The following is a 22,005-nucleotide window of genomic DNA, read 5'->3' as shown; positions in this document are numbered from 1 at the left end:
AAACGATACTCATTTTTGCAGGAACGAACTACTTTCGTAAAATGTTACTATATATAGTACATGTGTTTTATAAAACAATGCTTTCATAGCCCGAGGACAAAAGGCGTAGTTTTACCTATCTTTAAAAAAGGTGATACTTAAGTTCCTAATTATTATCAAAGTAATACATCACCTAGTTGGTTTGCAAAGTTATTTCCTGTGTTAATAGACGAAAGACTAAAACGATGGGCAAATGAGACTGATAAAGCCACGGATGGTAAATTGGTTTAATCAGTATTTATTTTGATAATGTAATAAGTTTAAAAACACACATAAGAGCAAGTAGACATATACTCATAAAGTATGGTAGTCAATATTTGTAAGTAATTATGGTAGTCAATATTTGTAAGTATTTATGATAGTCAATATATTTAAGTATAAGATATCAAGAATTAGTTCTACTAGCAATTTAACTATACATTTACAGAATTGAGAAGTAAGCATAAATGCTTACTATAAGCTTATTATAAGTCTCTATACTGTATATCATTAGAACAATTGACACGTGGTGTGAAATACCAGAATAATATATGTTGTCCTATTTAAGTTCATTATTTACAATAGTACACTGAAGAGGAATAAACAGGCATAAATAATTGTTACAGAATATGGCGTAATTGAAACGCAAAAATAATGTACTTCTATATGCATAAAAAGAAAAGTTTGACATTGTGTAGTGATAGAACAAGAGTGAAGGAATAGAACGGAAGGAGAGACTGAAGGGAAAGAGAAGTAACTTAGGCAAGTCAGGTGAGTAGGTTCGATGTTGAAATATGTTTGAATAACGTTTGGTGTTAGGAATAAATGTTTGTAATTGGTGGATATGTTTGTTGATACTTGAGGTGTAAGATTTGTCTTCAAACAATATAAGCTATATGGTAATAGTGTTAAGGGTACTGAGATTTTCAAACAAGACCTTTCTTTGGTTAGTATATAATGGACATGTAAAAAAGTGGTAAGTGTCTTATTTTGCTCCAATTGTACACAGGGGACGATATTCTTAGGTGGACAGGCTCATTAAGATTGCTGCAATGCATTCGAAGGCGAGCATGGTGAAAGTTGTTGACGTTAGACCCTTGGTGATACTGAGCATTGTTATTAAACAAAAAGAGTAATGATTGCAGTGATGTAGTTATTCTCATGGATGACGGAAGCGCAATCCAAAAAGAGGTTGTTGATGGTAAGAAACGATTGCGAGACGTGTTGCGATTTGCAATTCAAGCTCCGTAACCGCGAAGAGGTTTTTATGAGACTATTGGACAAATATACTGAAACTGATGAAGTCATTTAACAAGAAAGATAGGATGTAGTCATACAATAATGCATTTTGTACAAGAGACACAACATATATGTTTTACGTTGCTTAAATTTCCGTAGTGCATTAATGCGTTTCCATATGTAATTCCAACAGTAATATCGTAGGTTTACATAACGCTGGCAAGAAGTGCGCAAAAATAAACGAAACTCATTGAAGAAACTTATAGCCCGAAGATGCCATTGAGGTGATAAAAATACTTTCTCCTTGATATTGAATATGCATAACGATCATGCTTCTTAACTGATGGATGAGTATGATTTGTTGAGTGTTTTCGCAAACAAAAGTGAGAGATAGGGCAAATTTACAAGAATAGGGTTAATCGGCAACATGTGTCATGGTTTTGTTGACAAACTCTCTCTGCATCTTTCAAATTTCATGGAATTTGATAACTTTAAATGATCAAATCATGTAAGTAAATGTCCTTTAACTGGCACATAATTCTACCATTTCTTATTTATCACATCATAATCAGCTTGCTGATCATTTTTATCCATGTTCCTGCGAAGGGTAAGAGCACTGGAAGTAGCATATCCATTATAGCCATCTGTTTCTGACTTTCCATAAACGTTATCTGTGCCAAAGTTCTTTAAGTCATGTTTGTTCAAATGGTTATATGTATCACTGTTCTCATTTAAATTATTGTTTGGTTTGCCGTCGATCAGGTTATTCGAAATATCGTATTCATTTTCAGTTTGTCTGTCCGACTTTGGCGGTCTTCTATTAATATGATCGTACTCACTAGTTTGATATAAAGTGACTTTGTTATAACTATTATTTGGCTTAGCCAATCCAGCCTTGACAGAGCTCTTTTTGTCATTAGTTGTGTCGTAATCGTTTTCAGTATCTTTTTGTGACTCATCGGTCAAATCATAATGGTCAACATCGGTCATATCTGGCTCTGCATAGTGTTCGGTCTCCTCTTTGGTTTCTTCATCAAACGTTTTTTCAAGCACAAAATAAGAATGATTTGTGGCTGTTAAGTCATCCACTATGTTTGTAGTAAATTCAAATATCGGTGTTGATATGCATGCTATTTCGGTTGCTGTGTCTTCGGTATGATTGCTTTTTTCATCATTTTGTTTGAAGCACTTTGTTAGAAGTCCCCTGTAAAGTCAAACAAACGTGGCATTTGTTTATCATTTTCACTACTATGTTTTATATGTCGGATACATTAATGAGCAATATAACGGACCTTTGCATGACCTCTGAAGACTTTAAGTCTCTTTTTGAGCTATGACGCAGGTAAACGACGAAACCATCGACGCGGACGATGACATCAAAGATACTTAAGGCACTGCTTTGTCTTTTTCTTCGAAAATCAATCGAGCGAAAGAACTTGTGTTGTATATCATGGTAATCTTACAAATACACGTTTAACAATGCATTTAAATTGAACATACAAGATCATTGCGCCATGTTTTAAATATGTTCAGTCCATAAAATCTGTGCTTCAGCTAAGAGAAACATTTAACGTTTTTTTAAGTGCAACATTTAGAATAGTGCAAGGGATGTTGACTTTTTAAACATAAAGGCAGCCAGATAAGGCCATGTCGCTTAAACTGAAATTGCCTTGAAGATAAATTTCTTATCCTTAGTTTTAGAGAAACAACATTTTAAACATTAGCGTATTGATTCATTAGTACAATTATATAAAACAAATAAATAATAACAAGTAAACCGACCTTCTTTTCAAAAACACCATCACAATAACCGTCACAATGATAATCACTACCAGAGATACGGACAAACCAGCAGCGAGGCCTGCCGTTGATCCTGTGAAATATAAAATATAATTTGGGCGTTTATGTAGTCACACTCATTTGTGTTTTTAAGTGTGTAAGTTCAATCGTGCGCAATCAATATTGGATAACACATGTAACATATCATATAGCTCTTTTGTTTCTTTCTTGTTGTATTTAGGGAAAAAAACAAGTTGTTTTCGATCATGTTTTACAATGCGTACAAAAAGCTAGATTTGCGATCAGCTAAATAAACATTTGATTCATACCAAATCACGACAGGTGTTTGATATGCTATGGTATTAAACTCAGAAAATACGGAATGTCCATGGATCAAGCATATCTGTTATTACACATGCTGGTTGTATCTGTTCTAAATAACAGTTTGCAAAGAATATGTTGTTATACCTCATTATTCTACTAATTCGTGAACTCATATTGAGATATACCAAACATGCACAGGAAATCACACAATTCAATTACTTTTTATACGCTCCAAAGCGTTAAAGGTAGAGAATCTTAAAAAGTTAATATATTTCACACAGGCCGGATGTCTGTTACAGAAGAGTATTTTGCGCCCCGTATACAGTTCTGTCGTTAACTTTTCTCGGAGGCTAATTGTCCAAGACGTTTTAATGTACCCATGCAAAGCAGATATGTATGTATTGCTCCTCTTTGCTGGACACATTGCTAGGTACTTTCACGACGTTTTCTGTTGTAGATATATTTAAGTGCTCACTATACCATTGCGTTTTACGCATTTTTCCTTACCTCAAAAGTGTCTATTACCTTTACATTTTGAAACTTCAAAATAAAAAAAAACAATGATTCATTAGAAATTGTTAAATTAGAATTATATTTTTAAGTATGCCTACATCAATTTGTTTTCTATAACAATTTGAATTATCATTTGTAAATTCTAGGTGTCCATTTTACTCTAAATGTATCATGATTTATAGTAAATTAGCTTTCTCGGCCGTATCAACAAAACAATAAATTTTGTTTCAACTAGGTGAAAACCTTTATTCATAAAACAATGGCATAACATATAGTAAATCACTTCTGGGATCGACTGTAAATATTAATTGGAATATTGTGCCATATTAGTTTTCAAATGGCTTGCTTAAAATGATAAATGCTCTTAATATGCCTTTTAAATAATCATGTTTCCAACTAAAATGAAATTGTAAAAAGTGTTCCATGAATATGGTTAGCTATAAACATACCCCCTTCGTCCTTTTCTAAGGGGGCTGCTGTTCCTTCAGGTACCTGATGCGATGTTGGCGTTGCAGATGCATTCAATACTGGTGTTTGCGTCGGTTGTGTATCTGTTGTTATGACTTTCCGGGTTGACGTCACGCCTGATGTAGGACCTGTTATTATATATTGGTATAAGTATCTGAGAATCAAAACTATGTGGAAATCCAAAACATAAATTACGAAATATATTTCCCGAAATGGGCTGTATAAAAATTATAGTTTTGTTAGTAACAACACTTGAGAAACATAACCAATCTTTAAAACTGCTCGGTAGAGTAATTTCTTCTTTAACTCTATGTACATGAATTGTTTTGCGACAAATATGATGCAAAGAAAACATCAGATTTACCTCTGTCTAAAAAAACAAGAACAATAGAGGTTCAACTATTCGGATCACTTGTAGTTTTAGTTGCATTGTTATACAAATGAATTTGGAATCACTATAATATGTCCACGCTAGTAAGTGCACGTTATAACAGAAATTATTCTAGATAATTGGAACCTAATATATTCAAAGTTTTCATTTAATTCGTCAGATATTTGATGGAAAGGAATGTTTACGGCCGGAATTATGATTTTCTAATGATCTCCTTTTGATGTTTGATTGTTTGGTTTAATGCAATTGTAATTAAACATCTATTTGAAATATTCATGTGCATGTAGTATTAGATCATGTGCTTCTCCTTGTTTGGTTATATACATCCATTGCAATTGTTTGTAGTGCGCTTGATTTTGTATCAAACGTTTTTAAGATCTTTGGTACTAAATGTGTTTAAACTCTATACTGTATAACAACTTAAAGTAATAACCTGTTGTACCTTTGGGTGGTGCCGTGGTTGATTCCGATGAGGTTGGTTGAGTCTCTTGTGACGTTGTCGTGGGTCCTGCCGATGTGCCATCTGAATGTCGTCAAAAGAAACATAGCCATTAATTCATACACTCTATACTATTTTCGCGTTGATCCGTATGCTTATGAACAAGATCTTTGTTAAAAGGTTAGACTACTGGGCTTGTTCCCGTGGCTTCTACTGTGTAGATACAACCTATCAGTTTGGAAAGCATAGATACTATTAGAAAGGATGTGACTTAAATGTATAATATAGTTTTTTTGGTATGTAACTGTCCACAACTACCATAAGCAACGGCTACTGGTGTTCCATTTCTAAAGGATTCCGTCGAAAATGTGATAAGTTAATAGAATATGACTTATTGATTAAGATGACATTAAAGTCATAGTTTTACCAGTATTCTCATCCTGTATATTAATGTGAATATTGGCACTATATTAAAAGTGTGTTCATTGAAAAAGTGAGCATTATGTTCATGTATGTTTAAATACTCGTAACATAATGTTAAACAGACTATAACCATTCTTGTATATATCAGCCCGCTTGGTCTGAGCATGCAGTTCCTTCTTGATAATTGCAAAACGTAGCTAGTATTTCTAAATTTAATATATAATGTCACATTTGTGTTGTTATCTAATAGTCACCTGACTATATGACTTCACAGTCATCATTTCAGTATACGACCCAAACCATGATAAGAAGACAAGCAAATAATGCATCGGCAAAAAGTTAAAAGTTGAAAACCAGAAACCCAAACATCAAAATGTAAACAAAATTGATCACAATATTACCAATAACAATGGCATGTTGTAAGATATTTTAAGGCGCACACTATAGGTTGATGCCATATTATGTTTAATGTTTTATCACGTTAAACTCATTTGACATAAATGATAAAAAACCCATATGATTTAGGTACAGATACAGTGAAAACGTGCTAGTACATGCAATATTTTGTCCCTGGGGAAGTTGTGGCCACGTCGCTATCATTTTTTTTTCTTTATAAAAGCTAATATTTCATCTGTACCTTAATCATATCATTTTTATCATTTAAATATTTATGCGAAAAGCTATAGAAACAAGCTTTGTAGCAAAAGGTTTAAACATAAACCCGGATTAATGGCACTGGGTAAACGCCAAAGACATAGAACATAAATTCACAAACAAGAAACATGGAAGAACAGCACAAAACTCCACAAGCAACGCAGTGCATACATACTATATATAAAAAAGCTAGGTATGTTTATCAAGAATTGTTAGGTTCCGCCTTGGAACGGTCAGTAAAATGTAAATTTACTGGGGGGTTAAACCAGTTTAAGTGCACAAACCTCACTCTTATCCCAAAAATCCTAAAAAAAGATTAAACGCAAATCTTATCAAAGTCAAAAGAGTTAAACATGATAATGAATTAAAATTAAAAAAACAACAACAAGTGACTCAACCTACAATTTGCGCCTATTAAAGATGTTATACGTAGAGTATCATAGCACGGTCACGGTCTCACTGGGGCGTTGATATACATGTTGGGTTGACCGCATCTTCACGGTCAGTGCAAGTACAGTTAGACCTCACTGGGGGCGTAGATATACATGGTGAGGTAACCACCTTGGCACGGTCGATGAGCACCAAGCAAGATCTCACTGGGGGCGTTGACATACATATAGAGTACCCGCATTTGCACGGTCAGTGAACACCAAGTAATATCTCACTGGGGGTGTTGACATACATGTAGAGTACCCGTATTTGCACGGTCAGTGAACACCAAGTAAGATCTCACTTGGGGCGTTGATATACATGTTGCGGTGACCGCCTTGGCACGATTAGTGAACACCAAATAACCTCTCACTGTGGGCGTTGATATACATGTAAGGGTAACCGCCTTGTCACGGTCAGTGAAAACAAAGATAGATCTCATTGGGTGCGTTGATATACATGTTGGGTTAACCGCCTTGGCACGGACAGTGGACGCAAAGTAAGATCTCACTGGGGCGTTGATATACATGTTAAGGTAACCGCCCTGTCACGGTCGGTGAATACAAAGTAGGATCTCACTGGAGGCGTTGATATACATGGTCGGGTAACCGCCTTGTCATGGTCGGTGAATACAAAGTAAGATCTCATTGGGAGCCTTGATATACATATTGGGGTTACCGCCTTGGCACGTGGACACTAAATAAGATCTCACTGGGGCGTTGATATATATGTTTGGGTATCCCGCCTTGGCACGGTCAGTAAAAACAACGTACATGTAAGTAATCACTGGGGGCGCTGATATACATATTGGGGTAACCGCCTTTGTGAGGTCAGTGAAAACAAAGTAAGATCTCACTGGGGGGTTGATATATATGTTTGGGCGACCGCCTTGGCACTGTCACTGAAAAAAAAGTAAGATCTCACTGGAGCGTTGATATTCATGTAGGGGTAACCGCCTTGGCACGGTTAATAAAAACAAAGTAATATCTCACTGGGGGCGTTGATATACATGTTGGGGTAATCGCTTTGGCAGGAACAGTGAAAACAAAGTAAGACCTCACTAGAGGCGTTGATATAAATGTTGGGGTGACCGCTTTTGCACGGTTAGTGGAAATAAGGCAGGATCTCACATGCGTGTTGATATACATGTTGGGTTGACCGCCTTAGCACGTTTAGTGAGCACCAAGTAAGACCTCACTGGGGGCGTTGATATAAATGTTGGGGTAACCGCCTTGGCATGGTCAGTGAGCACCACGTAAGAACTCACTGGGGGCGTTGATATACATGTTGGGGTAACTGCATTGACACAGTTAGTAAAACAAAGTAAAATCCGACTTCGAATTTACACCGGTCATAAAAGCTTAACCTGATACTTATCCCAACTTAAGTAAACAAATAATATTAATGCTCAAATTGTATTTACCTCCTACACACAAGCTTTTTCTCTTTGTTTTCGAGTCTCCTTCAAATATCACGTAAACAGTCCGGTTGATCTTTTCCACATATGCATACGTCAAAGGTGGATAGGAGCTATCATCTGTAAGGCAATGGTTAAGTAAATGTTATACGAAACTATAATAAGTTTGCATTTATACATCTTTTATTGCAAACACTTAGATTTTAGATTTTTTTCTAAATACGTTGATATGTGTAAAATATCAGCAGAACAAATAGTACGATTTTATATTCTTCAAAAAAGTTGCCTTATACCAAACATGATGTCTTCCTTTTAAGTGAATGTACTTTCTCAACTTTACACAAATACTTCTTTCAAACCATTAGAATTCAATATATATATATATATATATATATATATATATATATATATATATATATATATATATATTGAATTCTAATGGTTTATATATATATATATATTTGAATATGTTGATTTGATTGAAAGTTCTCTAAAATTATTTTCAATAAATCAACATATACTATGGTATCTCTCCTTTAACGCATTTAAAATAAAAGTTAAGTTTCATGGCCCATTCTTTCCATTAAACTTTTTACTAGTAATGCAAATTTATAATGCTTTAAAAAAGGGAGGTAAAATGAAAGCAATAATGTCCACGGATATAATATTCTAGCACTCGCAGATCAATATTATAATATACGGGGTGAGAAGGTGACCCGAAATGGGATATACTGGGAAAAGGATACCAAATCGATGGTTTCCTGCACCCCATATATCCCATATCTGAACACCTACTATCCCCGTTATGTATATATCACGCATACAACCTGTTTGCAGTGATCAAGTCGTCAACACTCTGGGAAATGTTTCATCTATTAATAGGAACCGGAAAATAGACGCCATTTTAAAACGATTTAAAGATAGGTCTTCCAATAAGGTAAAACATGTGGTCAATGGCGTTGCGTCATTCATGTTGGAGGCGTGATATATTTATATATGTTTTAAAATTCATTTTAAACAAAATTTGCGGTGAAAGGAAGACAGATAACTACGCAACAAAGGGCTACCAAATTATAAATTTTGCCATGGTATTTATATAACAGAGCGTTTATCATTGGAATAACGGCCTTAGAGTTATATATTTCATGACCTGAAGGCCAATCTTCCAAGTTAACCGTCAGACCATAAAAAATAGAACTATTGGGCTATTTGACAATAAGAATAACTCCAAATTCAGTAAGTCAAAAGAGAAACATAAATTCGAACGGTAGACATAATAGCCATTGCCTCACTGTAACAGTGATTTGAACGAACGGACGGATGCAATCGATAATTGATTAAAAAATGACAGGCGAATGTAATCGGTACAACCGGTACCAAATCAGCAACAATATGAATAAGAACTTGTTATGACACAATGCATATGTAACAGACATGTATTTATTTGAAGTTTGATTGTGATTGTTTATAAAGTTATTAAAGAACTAGTTAATTCTGTTTTATTCTATAACATAATAGTATTTGTCTTAACTGGTTTATTGATTGATTGATTGATTGATTGATTCTTGATTGAATGAATAATTGATTGATTGATTTGATAGATTTAACCTTAATTTTGTGTCAGTCGGAAACCAAGAAAATAAAGCTGGTGCGATGCGTTTGAATAAAAAAATATATTCTTACTTTCAAGATGCAGTAACCTTTAAAGTGTAAAAAAATAAGATATTGATACAATTTTGCTAGGCAAACATTTCATTCCTATTTTCTATTCAGCAGAAAATACCGAGTGAATACATACAATAAACACACAATATATGCCCCTTTTTACGATCATTTTATTCTTTATTTTCTAAGTTTACGACGAATACTAATTAGTTAGAAAAATAGTATAAATATTGTCAGTTTCCTTATAACAGAAATGTGACGTCATGACAAAAAAACTATGACGTTACAATTTGTCGTACACATTTTTGCATAAACTTCAATCCCCCAACTCAACTCAACTCTAAAATAGGCAATATCACAATGGAAAAAAAAAACACACACATAAAAACACCAACACTGTCAATACTTATTAGTTCACTCTTTACACTCTCTACACTTATGTCATTTTGTAAACACCAACGTTAAGGAAACGAAAACGTTTTCAATTAATAAATACACTAAACTCCGGTCGCCTTGAAACGCACCGTATTTTTTAAATAAAAAGAACAACAAGAAAATTCATTTAACTTTGCGTTTAAAGGAAAAGTTTGGTAAAATGGTTTTCATTTAAATGATCGTTTGTTGAGAAGCAGTCGGATGTTGCATTTGTTAACACATGCAGGGACCTTTGTTGACTATTATGCATACCGTCATTAAACCTGCTACGAAAAAATCCACAATATCTGAACCATGGTTAATATTTTTCTGGTCAGCCTTTCTTACAATCACAATCAAAGCGCTTAAAGCGTTGAAATGTTTTGGCCTGCTAAGTTCGTGTAATTCATAAACATATTTATATAGTCTATACATGCATTTCTTCGCAAAAAGTTTTAGATTTTCATGCTGAAACTCAATATAATCGAGACCATGAGTTATCAGTCACTTGAAATACTCATTCAAAAATACGAGCGTACACGCATTTTCTCGTTAAATGTAAGAACATACTATGTCGATCTGCCGCTGGTAGATTCTGATTTATGGTTATAAAAGTCTAATTACCTGACTGCATACAGCCTAAAATAAATCGCTGCATAAGCCCATACGTTAAAATCGTGGTAACATTATGAAAACATTAGATTGTTATCTCAGGTATAATGAAGTACATACCAAGCATATCGCCTGCAGATATTATAGATTCTTTTTTTATTATTCCTGTCCAGTGGTTCTGACTCTCCGGGTCTGTAAAATTCGCATTTCTTATACTTTGTATCGATGCAGGGAATTTTTCTCCAACGATGCAATTTTCAACAGCCTGAGCCCAATTTCCATCACTTCGAGTGTATATTTTCGCCTTCGGTTTATCATCTGTAACAGAATAGAGTATGCATAATGAAAACAAACAATTCAAAATTTAGTAAACATCGAAGTGTTCGATTTGGTCATGCGTACCTTCTTGTACAACTGTTAGGCGCAAGATGAAGACAACACATTAACGTACATCAATAAATGTGGATTTCAACAAAATCAATCAAATGGGCATACAGTGTACATTTTTGTACTCAATTTCCTCGTCCATACATCATTAGGTTGACCGTTCCTTGTGTAAAAGGGTATTGGATTTGTACCTAGAATGTTTTTTTTTTCAAATATCATAAGACTTAAATAATGTCACGCAACATATAATTATAATTTGAATATCTTGTACTTTTTAAATAATTTCACTAAAGTGTGAATATAGAAATTTTCTACTTATCACCTGTTTGCTTCAGCCATAGCCGTAGATATACAACAGTTTATAATGAACGTGAAATATATGTTTTTTGCAGGAGCGTAAAACCATAACATTTGAATATACAATGCTTAAAAGATTCCCAAAATCATCAGGCTAAGGGCCAAGTGCAATAAACGGCTTGTGGAGTCTCTTGAGACCTCGTATGAGTGAAAAAAATCCCTTAAGATACAATTTCAAGTCCTACCTTGTTAAATCTGCCAGCTTGTTGCAATACTCATGAGATGAAAAAAATTACCACAGAAAATAGAATAGTTCATTATCTTTATTATGTAACACTTTTTGCTGTATGTCGTACGGTGAGAAAGTACCAATGTAAATTTTAATGGATTAACAGCATTTCAAAGCCTTTTTATGCCTTCAACAAGTAAATGTTATCTCCGATTAGGCTTATATGTTTCATTTTGCAAACATACCCATCAGTCTGTTTACCTCAATAGCTTGTTTTAAGCCCCAAGTGATTCGATTCTATTCGGTAAACATTACATCATTAAAGTATAAAATTCGGCAACGTTGAGAATATCAGTGCGCATCTGATACTAGAACAGCGGCGGGAAAACATGGGATGCTTGACGATTAACTGGTATTTGTTGTTTTTTTAATTTGCCATGTGATAACTATATGCAAGTCAAAAACGTGAACACATTACGGATTTTGTGTATGCGGAGTGTTGACATACGAGTATTGGGTCAATTGGCTTAATATTCAGCGTGCATCGTGTACTACACTTCAAACATATTCACGATCAATCATATCAAAAGGTAAAATTGATCGGTGTTAGAAAACGACGAGGAAGTATCAGTCACAACGAAGGAAATGGTAACGAAAAACGAATGAATGAAAACAAAAACGATAGCGCCACTGACGTTAAACGGCCATTGTCTTCGAAACAATGACTGAAGATCAACTAAAAGGGACGGGATAAGAACTAAGAGAGTTAACCCAGGGATATAAACAATGGCAACGGTAAACTTAACAGCACCGATGAGGTGGCACAATGAAGCAGACGGGCAATATGCAATTTCAATAGTCTTAGCAAAGGCATTAAACTCATAAGCATCCTTTCATATTCAACATGTATTCTAGTCACAAATATGTTATTCCCTAACTTCATATCAAGGGCCTTTTAAAAGGCAAGCAACTCTTACACAAACTATCCGTTGCTCACAAAAAGTGTTTTTCTCACTTCATAACAACAGTGTTTGCTAACATTCGAAACAATCCTACTAAACAAAGAAGCTGTTCGCTCAATACATCGTATACCGTTAAAATGTTCAACAAAAGGTGATAGGTATACAACTCCACGACATTGGTGGATAGTTTACTGATTAAAACCCCAACATTTCTTGAGTGGGCGCTATAATATTGTCAGGCTACGCAACTTGTTTCATCTTGTTGCATATCAGGTGGCATAGAAAAAGAAATAATTACCAAAATAACTTTTGTTGCTGCATAAAAGCTTTGGGTAGGTATCTAAAGTGCATGACTCCCAATGGTAGTCATTTCCAGGTCTGTACTTTAAGGAGAACTGAAGGCAGTTGTTGTGAATGTCTTTTGAATTATTGCTAGGAGGAACTGAAATATAAAAGTTGACGTATAAGCGACGTAAAAAGTACATCATGTGCAATCTTTTTTTCCAATCAAATATGAAGTTTTATTTAAAAGATAACTTTATAAACCCTTTATCGTTTGTGCCTCTGGATGGAAAAGAACACCTCTATCAGAATGAATTAACGTTATCAGTAAACTCGCAATCTTCTCCGTCCTGATTTCCGATAAAGATTGTTTTTCATGTAAGAATACATTTTGTAATCATGTATTCACATATCAATCCTTTGTAAGTTTTACCTGGAGGTAAACATAATAAAACAATGTAATTGGTACCATTTTCTACAGTGTAAAATGAGAATATATTAGGGTCGACTGTGTCACCACATGGATATTGATCCGGTTCGTCACATTTTTCTCCGCAAGATGTTTTCTGCTTAGGGACTTTACTAGCACATTTACATCGCAAGCCCTGAAAAAGTATTCATACTTAAAGACCTTCTTTCATCGGCATAATGTCCTGCAGTTAGTGCCCTACCAGTCAGTTACAAAAATAAAACATAAGCGTCAAAAAGAGGCCATTTTTTATAGAAAAAAGACTCGTTGAAAAAACAAAAAACATTTTAATTTCATGTTTTGACACTGTTTCATAACAAGCAAATTATACATGCAATTTAGTATTTCAGCAACGGATTTAAACTTGAATGTTAAATAATTAAGTTGTTCTTTTAAGATAAATGTAAGATAATGTGTATTACTATTGCAACTGATGCTGAACTAAACAGTAAGTAATTATCAAGAATGATAATTTTTAAAACATTTCAGAGAGGTTTTATGTGTATTATGTTAATCATACTCATAGAATATGAATTTTGGTATTTCAGCAACGGATTTAAACTTGAATGTTTAATATTTAACTTGTTATTTAAAGATTAATGTAAGATAATATGTATAACTATAGCAACTGATGCTGAACTAAACAGTAAGTAATTATCAAGAATGATAATTTTTAAAACATTTCAGAGAGGTTTTACGTGTATTATGTTAATCATATTCATAGAATATGAATTTTCACCTAAAAGGGTAGGACATGAAAAAAAGTTATGTCGTCCTAATCCAAAACATATCATACCTAAAAAATAATTGCTGAATTCCTTGCAAGTGATTTAAAAGAAGGGCCGCAATGCAATGACATAGGCACAAGTGTGACATAGTGGTTTCAAGACAAAGACTAACAGTCAAAACTGGCACCCTTAAATCACAACATTGAATTAATGAAATCCCTTGAAAAAAAGCTAATACAATATCACTGTTTTCACATTAAATACAAATTATTGTCAGGAAAATTAAATGTTAGCCACATGTGTGAATAATTTGTGTTATATATCAGTTTTGGACAACATTTTTTTCTCAGCTTTTTCGCTAACCAATTTTGTTTGTTATTTTATAAAAAACAAGAAATGACATGGAAGGTTGTGAGTATAAACATTCGTTTCGCATGGTTACCCATATGTTCTATGTTGGATACGCCATCTGAAATGATGACACATTGTTATCGACAGAGACTAGCTCAGTCACAAACACATTTTCTGTTTAAAGGACAATATTAAAGGCCAAACAATCAAAAGACGGAACTATACAAGCCAACAAACCTAAATATGACTATTGAAATTCCAACTGTTGTAATCTTGTTGAATTAGATTTCAATAGTTTACATGTTTTTACAAATGCGGTAGTCCTTTGATGACTATAAATATCAGAACGCATGCAGTATTTTTAACTTATCATTATCCCATCAGTGTGCTTACCCGTTTCCGTCACTTTTACCATTTTCCTGTAAATTTCCCAATTTGGATACTTGATAACTTGTAACGGAATTACTCACTGCTATTGATTTTTGTATACCGAACGCTTGACATCCTGTTGTACGTCTGCATTCGCCCAGAGTTGGAACAGAATAATTGGTTCCATCGTTCAATTGGCCACATCCTTCAAAACAAAGACATTTGCTTACGGAAGCAAGCTACTGACATATCAAACAAACCACGGTGAATAGACCATTTAGCATTACTGTAAGTTATGAGTTTTATTACCCCAAATATAGCGGACGAAGATGTAGCTAGAAGGTGATATTTATCTGGTGGTTGAGTATTTTTAATCAATTTATCAAATGATTTGATGTTTGTGATTTCTAACAATCTTCCGTTTTAAGGAAATGTCAATAATTTACAATATATTTACCATATGATAGCATTTACCCACCAACATAAGCATAACTAATCCATGTTTTGGCATATCCAATCCAAAACCCATTGTCTTGACCGTCTGCTTTTGTAAAAAAATCCAAACCATTTTCAACAATGCATGAGTCATAATCCTTGCAAGTTACACTTGGTTCTGCCAAGGTGCATCTAGACTCGTTCCATTTCGTTTCATGTTGTGAAACAAAAACTCCCTGACCTGAAAATTCCCAAGATTAGTCAAATCTGGTCTATATATATACACTATAATTAGTGTCTTATTCATTTAAATCATTTTAAAAAGCTTAATAAGTTTGTGCAAGAGAGCACGTTGATATAATACCTTTGTACAGCACGATAGTAAATTGACGAAGAAAAAATGTTTATCGGTAAGTTTTAACGATGTCTGTGCAAATCCGCTCGACAATTAACCAAACTTCAGTACATTCAACTAAACAATTGAACCTGTTTAATTAAAACAAAAAGGAGTTTGGTTTACTTTACTTACAGAGTAAATAATTGCCGTACTAACTGATTCTGTGGTTTCATACAAAATTAACTTAAACATATAACTAACGTGAAGAAAACAAGAATCAAACTTGTCATCCTAATCTAAGAAATTATCCTATATTGAATTGTTGTACTATGTTCCTTTACAATATTTTAAAACTTAATTTAATGAACAACCACCTTTCCTTCATATTAACGCGTTATGTTTGTGTCTGTAATTTAATTTCACTTTAGATTGTTAGTTGCTTATAAATAGAGATATGAAATGCATTCGATCCGTTTTTGACTCTTATAAATTAAGTTTCCTATAACATGTACAAGATCATAATCCTAAAACACGTTTATTAGGTCACGCATTATACTTTCCTTACTCTGCATTTTATTTGTATACAGTTCAAACTACAAGGACAAACCAAGTTGTTGAACAATCAAGAAACAAGCGTTCACCAGATTTAAATGACCAACAAATAAGTGTTTATTAAGGATGGTACTTCTTGCTAAGAACTAAGTAGTTGCCGAGGAATTTGATGGCTGATAACGACGTTGGTTAGGGAAGTAAAGACATTTTCAGGTGGTTGTTCAAAGCGGCAATGGATGTGATGGCAATGGAAATTCGATTGCTGCTATTGAATTCAATAGTGTCTTAATAATACATTTTTTGATACTGATAAATGTAGTTGCTACGGAAGAGGTGGTTGGTAGGGAAATCATTGGTATAGAAGGAAGTCATTAGTAGTTAAGGTAGGTAGTGGTTGCTAAGGTAGTAATTGGTTGCTTAGTTAGATAATGGCGGCTAAGGAAGTCATTGATTGAAAAGGAAGTCATTGGTTGCTATGTAATAAAAAAGCTTTTGAGGTAGTCAGTGGCTGCTGAAAAAATCACTGGTCGCTAAGGAAGTCATTAGCTTAAAATAGTCATAGGTTGCTTAGGAAGTTTGTGGTTGCTAAGAAAGTAAATGTTTGCAAAGAAAGTCAATGGTTGAAAGGGAAGTAATCAGTTGCTTAAGAACTCATGGGTTGCTTTGTATAAAGGTAGTTGCTTAGAAATGAGTAGTTGCAAAGAAAGTCATTCGTTGCTAAGGAAGTCATTGATTACTAAGGAATAAAGTAAATACTAGAAAATACTTAAGCTACTGAAGTAGGCATTGGTTGTTCTCAAAATCATTTGACGCTAAGGAAGTCACTGGTTGTTATGACTTTGGGTAATTGCTAATATTGTCGTCTCTAGCTTAGTCAGTGGTTGCTAAAAATGTCACAGATTGCTATGGATTTAGGTAGTTGCTCAGGAAACTAACGGTTACTAAGGAAGTCATTGGTTGCTAATAAGGTCGTAGGTTACAAACAAGTTGTAAGTGGATACTTAGTAAGGCATTTGATGCAAAGGAAGTAATATATTACTAAGGAAGTCATTAGTTTCTAGAGGGGTAAATTTCTGCTTAGGAAGAACACTGTACAAGTATATATAAAACGGCGTCAGCTATGACCAAAGGCAAAGGGACAGAAATTGAAAACACTTTTGTAATCGACCACAACCTGAAGCTGCAAACCAAACATCAATGAACTCGAAAGTGCGGTTTCCGAGAGAAATATATTTCAAAGACTTTACGTATATGTTTAAATAGAAAACCTTGAACCCCCGTGGCATGGCCAGCTTTGGTCTAAGGGACATAGTTTAAACAATCTTTGTAAAGGACCTCTACATATAGCTGCATACCAAATAGTAAGGGTCCGTGCCACCCGGTTTCAGAGAATAATATTTCAAAATAACTGTAAAAGTATATATATAAACCTAGATTGGGGCCATTCTTGACCCCCCAGTGAATCAGAACGATCTTGACAATGATCATATCATGAGGCTAAATACAAAATATAAATTGGCTGGGCCTACCGGTTTCATATGACCGTTCCAAGGCGGTACCTAACAATTCTTGATTAACATACCAATTATATATATATATATATATATATAGTATTTATGCACTGTGCTGTTTGTAGAGTTTTGTGCTGTTCTATATTTCTTGTTTGTGATGTTTCTGTAGCTTTTTGCATATATATTCATAGGAGAAGAATTTCAAAGATTTTTCTTAAATAAATATATGGGAAACTTGTTTCACATGAGGCAGAGCCACTTTTGACCAAAGTGACATAATTTAAAAAAAAGAGTTAAGGACAACTACATGATACTCTATATTACATATCAAGGGTCTAGGACTTACATTACATGTTCAGAGGAGAAAAAAATACTATATAGGAATGTAGAAAACTCGTGATCACCAGGATGGGGCAACTTTTGACGACATAGACATAATTGTATCAAACTTGGTAAAGTACCACTCCATGAGCTATACGAAATATCATTTGTCTGGGCTATGCGGATTCAAGAAATAATAATTCAAACTTTGTCTATATAAGTCTATATAAGACTATAGACAACCATGGACCCCTGCAGAAAGGCCATTTTAGATCCAAGGTCATGATTAGAACAATCTAGGTCAAGGACCACTTCAATGTTGACGGCGGACCACAGACGCCGTACATATGGCTTAAACAATCGATGACGTTCAGCACTTCGTTCTCTAAAAAAAACTATTTAGAGGCATCATTTCAGGGCCAAGATTGATGTCGACGGGGAATACTCGTTAATACTATGTTTTTTTAACAGTACTAATAACATGGATAGCACCGCTTAAATGTATCTTTGTTCTACTAGTCAATGATGTTACTTTGTACAGTAATATGTTATACTCAACGCCACGAAACGTTGTGGGACAAAATGAAATACGAGAATGCGCCATAAAGAATGTTTCAAGGTCATTACACTAGCCAAACTATGCTATAAATATCCTTGATCTACCTATCTCACCCTTAAATAGACTTTTGTCGGAAGTCTGTTACCGAATTTCAGGAATGTACGATAAATCTTGAAATGAATCAACCTAGAGCGTGTTTTCACAGTATTTACAATACTTTTAACTAAGTTTGATGTCACTTTTGCATGAAACTTTAGAACACCACTTTTTAATTAATAACATAATTTTGAAAAAGAACTCATTTTTCATGAATACGATACTTCTCGAGTAATTCCGTTCACATTTAGAAACACATTTAGCGACATAGTTATTTATAATATTACAAGACTAGAGTTACGCTCTCGATATGCGTAATTTGAATATCCCAGGTAGTGGAAGCAATAACTATTCTTTACATTTTAAACATTGCCTTGTGCTTTCATTTGAAACAATTTCCTGTTTCAGTGCTGTGCTTATGTATGCTTTTATATTCTAATACGCATAGCACATTTTAAGCCGTAACGGTAACCTTAATGTAAACGTAAAGCTATTGCTAAAGCTAAAGCTTACTACATTGGACATGATTTTTGGCTAACAGACAAAATCAGAAAACAATATTCATCCTAAATTCTATTGTTTATGTTTAAATATTTAAATTACATGAATAAATATATCTTTACAAATTGATATTTTAGATGAACGGTTGTTATATTTGAATATCACAGTACCTTTGCAAATCTCTCCAAAACAATACAAAATGGTCACAATTACACATTTCAATGGATTCATTTTGTGTTACATCATATCACTTATAACTTCCTTCAGCAAAATTTGGTCACGCGATCTTTTATTATTAAAACTTCCGTGTTGTATGAAAATGTTTAAACCTAGAGTAGTCATGTAATAAACATTGAAGTGACCTCGAGTTCACTGCGTTTCTATTTATGATAGCACAGTATATTTGCGGCAATTTAAGGTCTTTCCACAATGAAAAAGTTGGTTTGAAGGACCAAAACATAACAATTATTTCTTGTTTTAAGTTTCGTATTGAAGTTGAATTTTAGCAAGCATACTATAACACCCATCGCAACATGTATTTTCTTTTTTTCTAAAATGTCTTAAGACAAAATAGATATTTTTTTCTTGTCGTAATATTAAAGAATATTCGATGCCTTGTGGCTTTGTAGTGATCAGGTTATAAAATAAAATGCATTTTTGTAGGCAGGGAATTAAATTAATCCACTATTTTGCATTATTATAATTGATATCTTTCATATTTGAAACTATATCATCAAGAAATCGCAAGAATACGCTCATTAAAGCGAATGTTTCAGGCGTTGAGCATTTGGTCAAATTAACGTTTAGAAAACTAAATGATGCTTAAATAGCTTTATCTGAAATTTTGCAGCAAAGCACACATGACAAATAATAATATGTAGTTTTTCCGGTGATAAATAAAAAATTCTCAGTGAAATGAAAATGATATTTCAATTTTTGATGATTTCCGTGTTTCAAACAGTGAAATAACATTTTGTTATTATTCACTGTTTTGACCACGTTCTCACTTCCAAATTTAACGTTTGCGCGCACTGAGCTTAAACACAATTTCAACGACGTCATTTCATAAATTATGTTACGTTCCAAAAACGTCATTTCAGAAATTATGCTACGTTCGCATTCAATTTAGCACGCTTTTCTGAAACTATAAATAACCATCTCTGTGCCAAGGGCCTATTTTGGGCCTATTTGTTTGTATACTACCTTCAGTGCAATGGGGGTTACTTTTGGCCTGTTAAGGTTTGGTCATTTAAGGTGCTAATATCATATAGACGGCAACAATAACCAAGGAAACCATGACTTTAAATAAGTTGTTTATCGTCCGTTAGGTCATATCCGCCCGTGCTGACCCGCGTCAAGACTCAAAAAAGATTATTGTGACATTATGACGTTCACTTTTTATCATATAAAATCATGTTTATATGAAAAACTACAGAATCAAGCTCAGAAGCCAAAATTTGAAACATAAATCAATTAATAAATTATATAGCTTTTGGTTCTCACTCCGGGAAATATATTACGATCTTACACTTAGACAAATAATTATGATCTATAAATTCCCTGCAATGGTATTTGAATTAAAATGCAGATTACAAGGAAAGCCCAGTATCACAGAAATAACAAAGAGCCAGCCTAAGGACAAAACATACTTATACAGGTAGTATGGTATGACTGATAATAAAGCATACCTTTGCTTTGTCAGAATTGAAATTAAAACCTTGTTAAATATCTGTGGTCGGGGCTTCTGGCTATAATGCATGACCTTTGCCAAGGAATTAAATAAAGTATTTTGGTTTTGAGACTTCGTTTGAGATCTTAAAGACCAGTGCTTGACAAATTCATGAATCAAATTGTAAGAATCACATCATTTTACTGAGAAACGAACGTGCTATTACCGTAACACACATAATTTCAGTACCTCAACGTAACAAACGTTCTGTTCTGGTATGACTTGTGGTCTTAACATTGATTTTTTAATTGCCAGTCCCGTTATTTTCAAATGATGGAATAGTCGTAGTATGAATGTTTCCAAGTATTGCCTTAATTACATTAAACAACACAGACGAACCTAAAGGCAAAAATGGGGTAAAACATCACAAGCTGAACATGATCACCATTGAGGGACAATATCATCATTTTTAATTTTTACTCTGGTTTGTATTTTTTATCTATTTGCATTTTGTATATGATTTCACGTTTTTATCCAGATACCATATGCAGATGTTCTGCAATTTCCTCTGATATGGCTTTCTAGATTTTCTTCTGATCGGCTAAAATAAGACGAATGTTGGCATCCGCTAGCGGTGCTCTTTGGGTGTTTAAATATCTTATCTGCAATAAAATTTGTAATATTGCATAGTTCTGTCTGTTTTTAACACAAGTTTCGATGTAATCACATGCATTTGACAAGCACATTGAATTAAAATATGGCTAATACACAAGTTGATATCAGTCAAGTATGGTTTGTGTAGAATTTACAAACTTATGAAAGTGTGCTGAGTACCACTTGTATGTATTTAAAAAAGATAATATGTGTTTATACAATCACTCAAATGCGTTAAGATATTTCTTATCTGTAATTACCAAACAAGCAATGCCAGACAAATGAACATTACCTTTTTTCAAGATATGTATATATAAAATGTGCACTTAACGTCTTAAACTGTAAGTATATCATCGTCCGTTTAGACAGGATAGACATCTTAAATTTCTTAACATTAAACATGTACAGATAAAATATCAGTTCGATGTTGCTTCTTTTAGACTTGAAACAAGAAATTAACCGTATCACTTTGAATTGGATCATTTTTATAAGTTGATATATTAATGCAATA

General features: G+C 33.8%; 1 protein-coding gene across 2 annotated transcripts; it reads right to left on the bottom strand.

Annotated features, from left to right (window-relative positions):
* Positions 1–289: 289 nt before the first annotated feature.
* LOC128220579 (uncharacterized) lies at positions 290–19,428 on the bottom strand. 2 transcript variants are annotated; one of them, XM_052929026.1, is made up of 11 exons: positions 19,342–19,428; positions 15,338–15,535; positions 14,961–15,064; positions 13,412–13,547; positions 12,959–13,102; positions 10,906–11,103; positions 8,101–8,214; positions 5,166–5,255; positions 4,323–4,469; positions 3,040–3,130; positions 290–2,461 (listed from the first exon to the last, which is right to left on the bottom strand). In XM_052929026.1, the coding sequence occupies exons 1-11, from the start codon at positions 19,400–19,402 to the stop codon at positions 1,798–1,800; spliced, it is 1,947 nt and encodes a 648-aa protein (XP_052784986.1). In that variant the 5' UTR covers positions 19,403–19,428; the 3' UTR covers positions 290–1,797. The 2 variants fall into 2 exon arrangements, with proteins under 2 accessions (XP_052784986.1, XP_052784988.1); XM_052929028.1 differs by having other exon boundaries at positions 5,175–5,255.
* Between the last annotated feature and the right edge of the window lie 2,577 nt (positions 19,429–22,005).

Source organism: Mya arenaria, chromosome 15 (assembly GCF_026914265.1).
Source record: "Mya arenaria isolate MELC-2E11 chromosome 15, ASM2691426v1".
Lineage (NCBI taxonomy): Eukaryota > Metazoa > Mollusca > Bivalvia > Myida > Myidae > Mya > Mya arenaria.
The sequence above is the reverse complement of the archived record's forward strand: the minus strand, read 5'-3'. Positions and strand labels throughout refer to the sequence as shown.

Coding starts and splice junctions, on each gene's coding strand:
- LOC128220579 (XM_052929026.1), bottom strand. CDS start 19,402: ATGAATCCATTGAAATGTGTAATTGTGACCATTTTGTATTGTTTTGGA. Junction 13,548..14,960: donor GTATACAAAAATCAATAGCA/GTGAGTAATTCC, acceptor ATACTTTTTCAG/GGCTTGCGATGTAAATGTGC. Junction 13,103..13,411: donor ATTTTACACTGTAGAAAATG/GTACCAATTACA, acceptor TTTATATTTCAG/TTCCTCCTAGCAATAATTCA.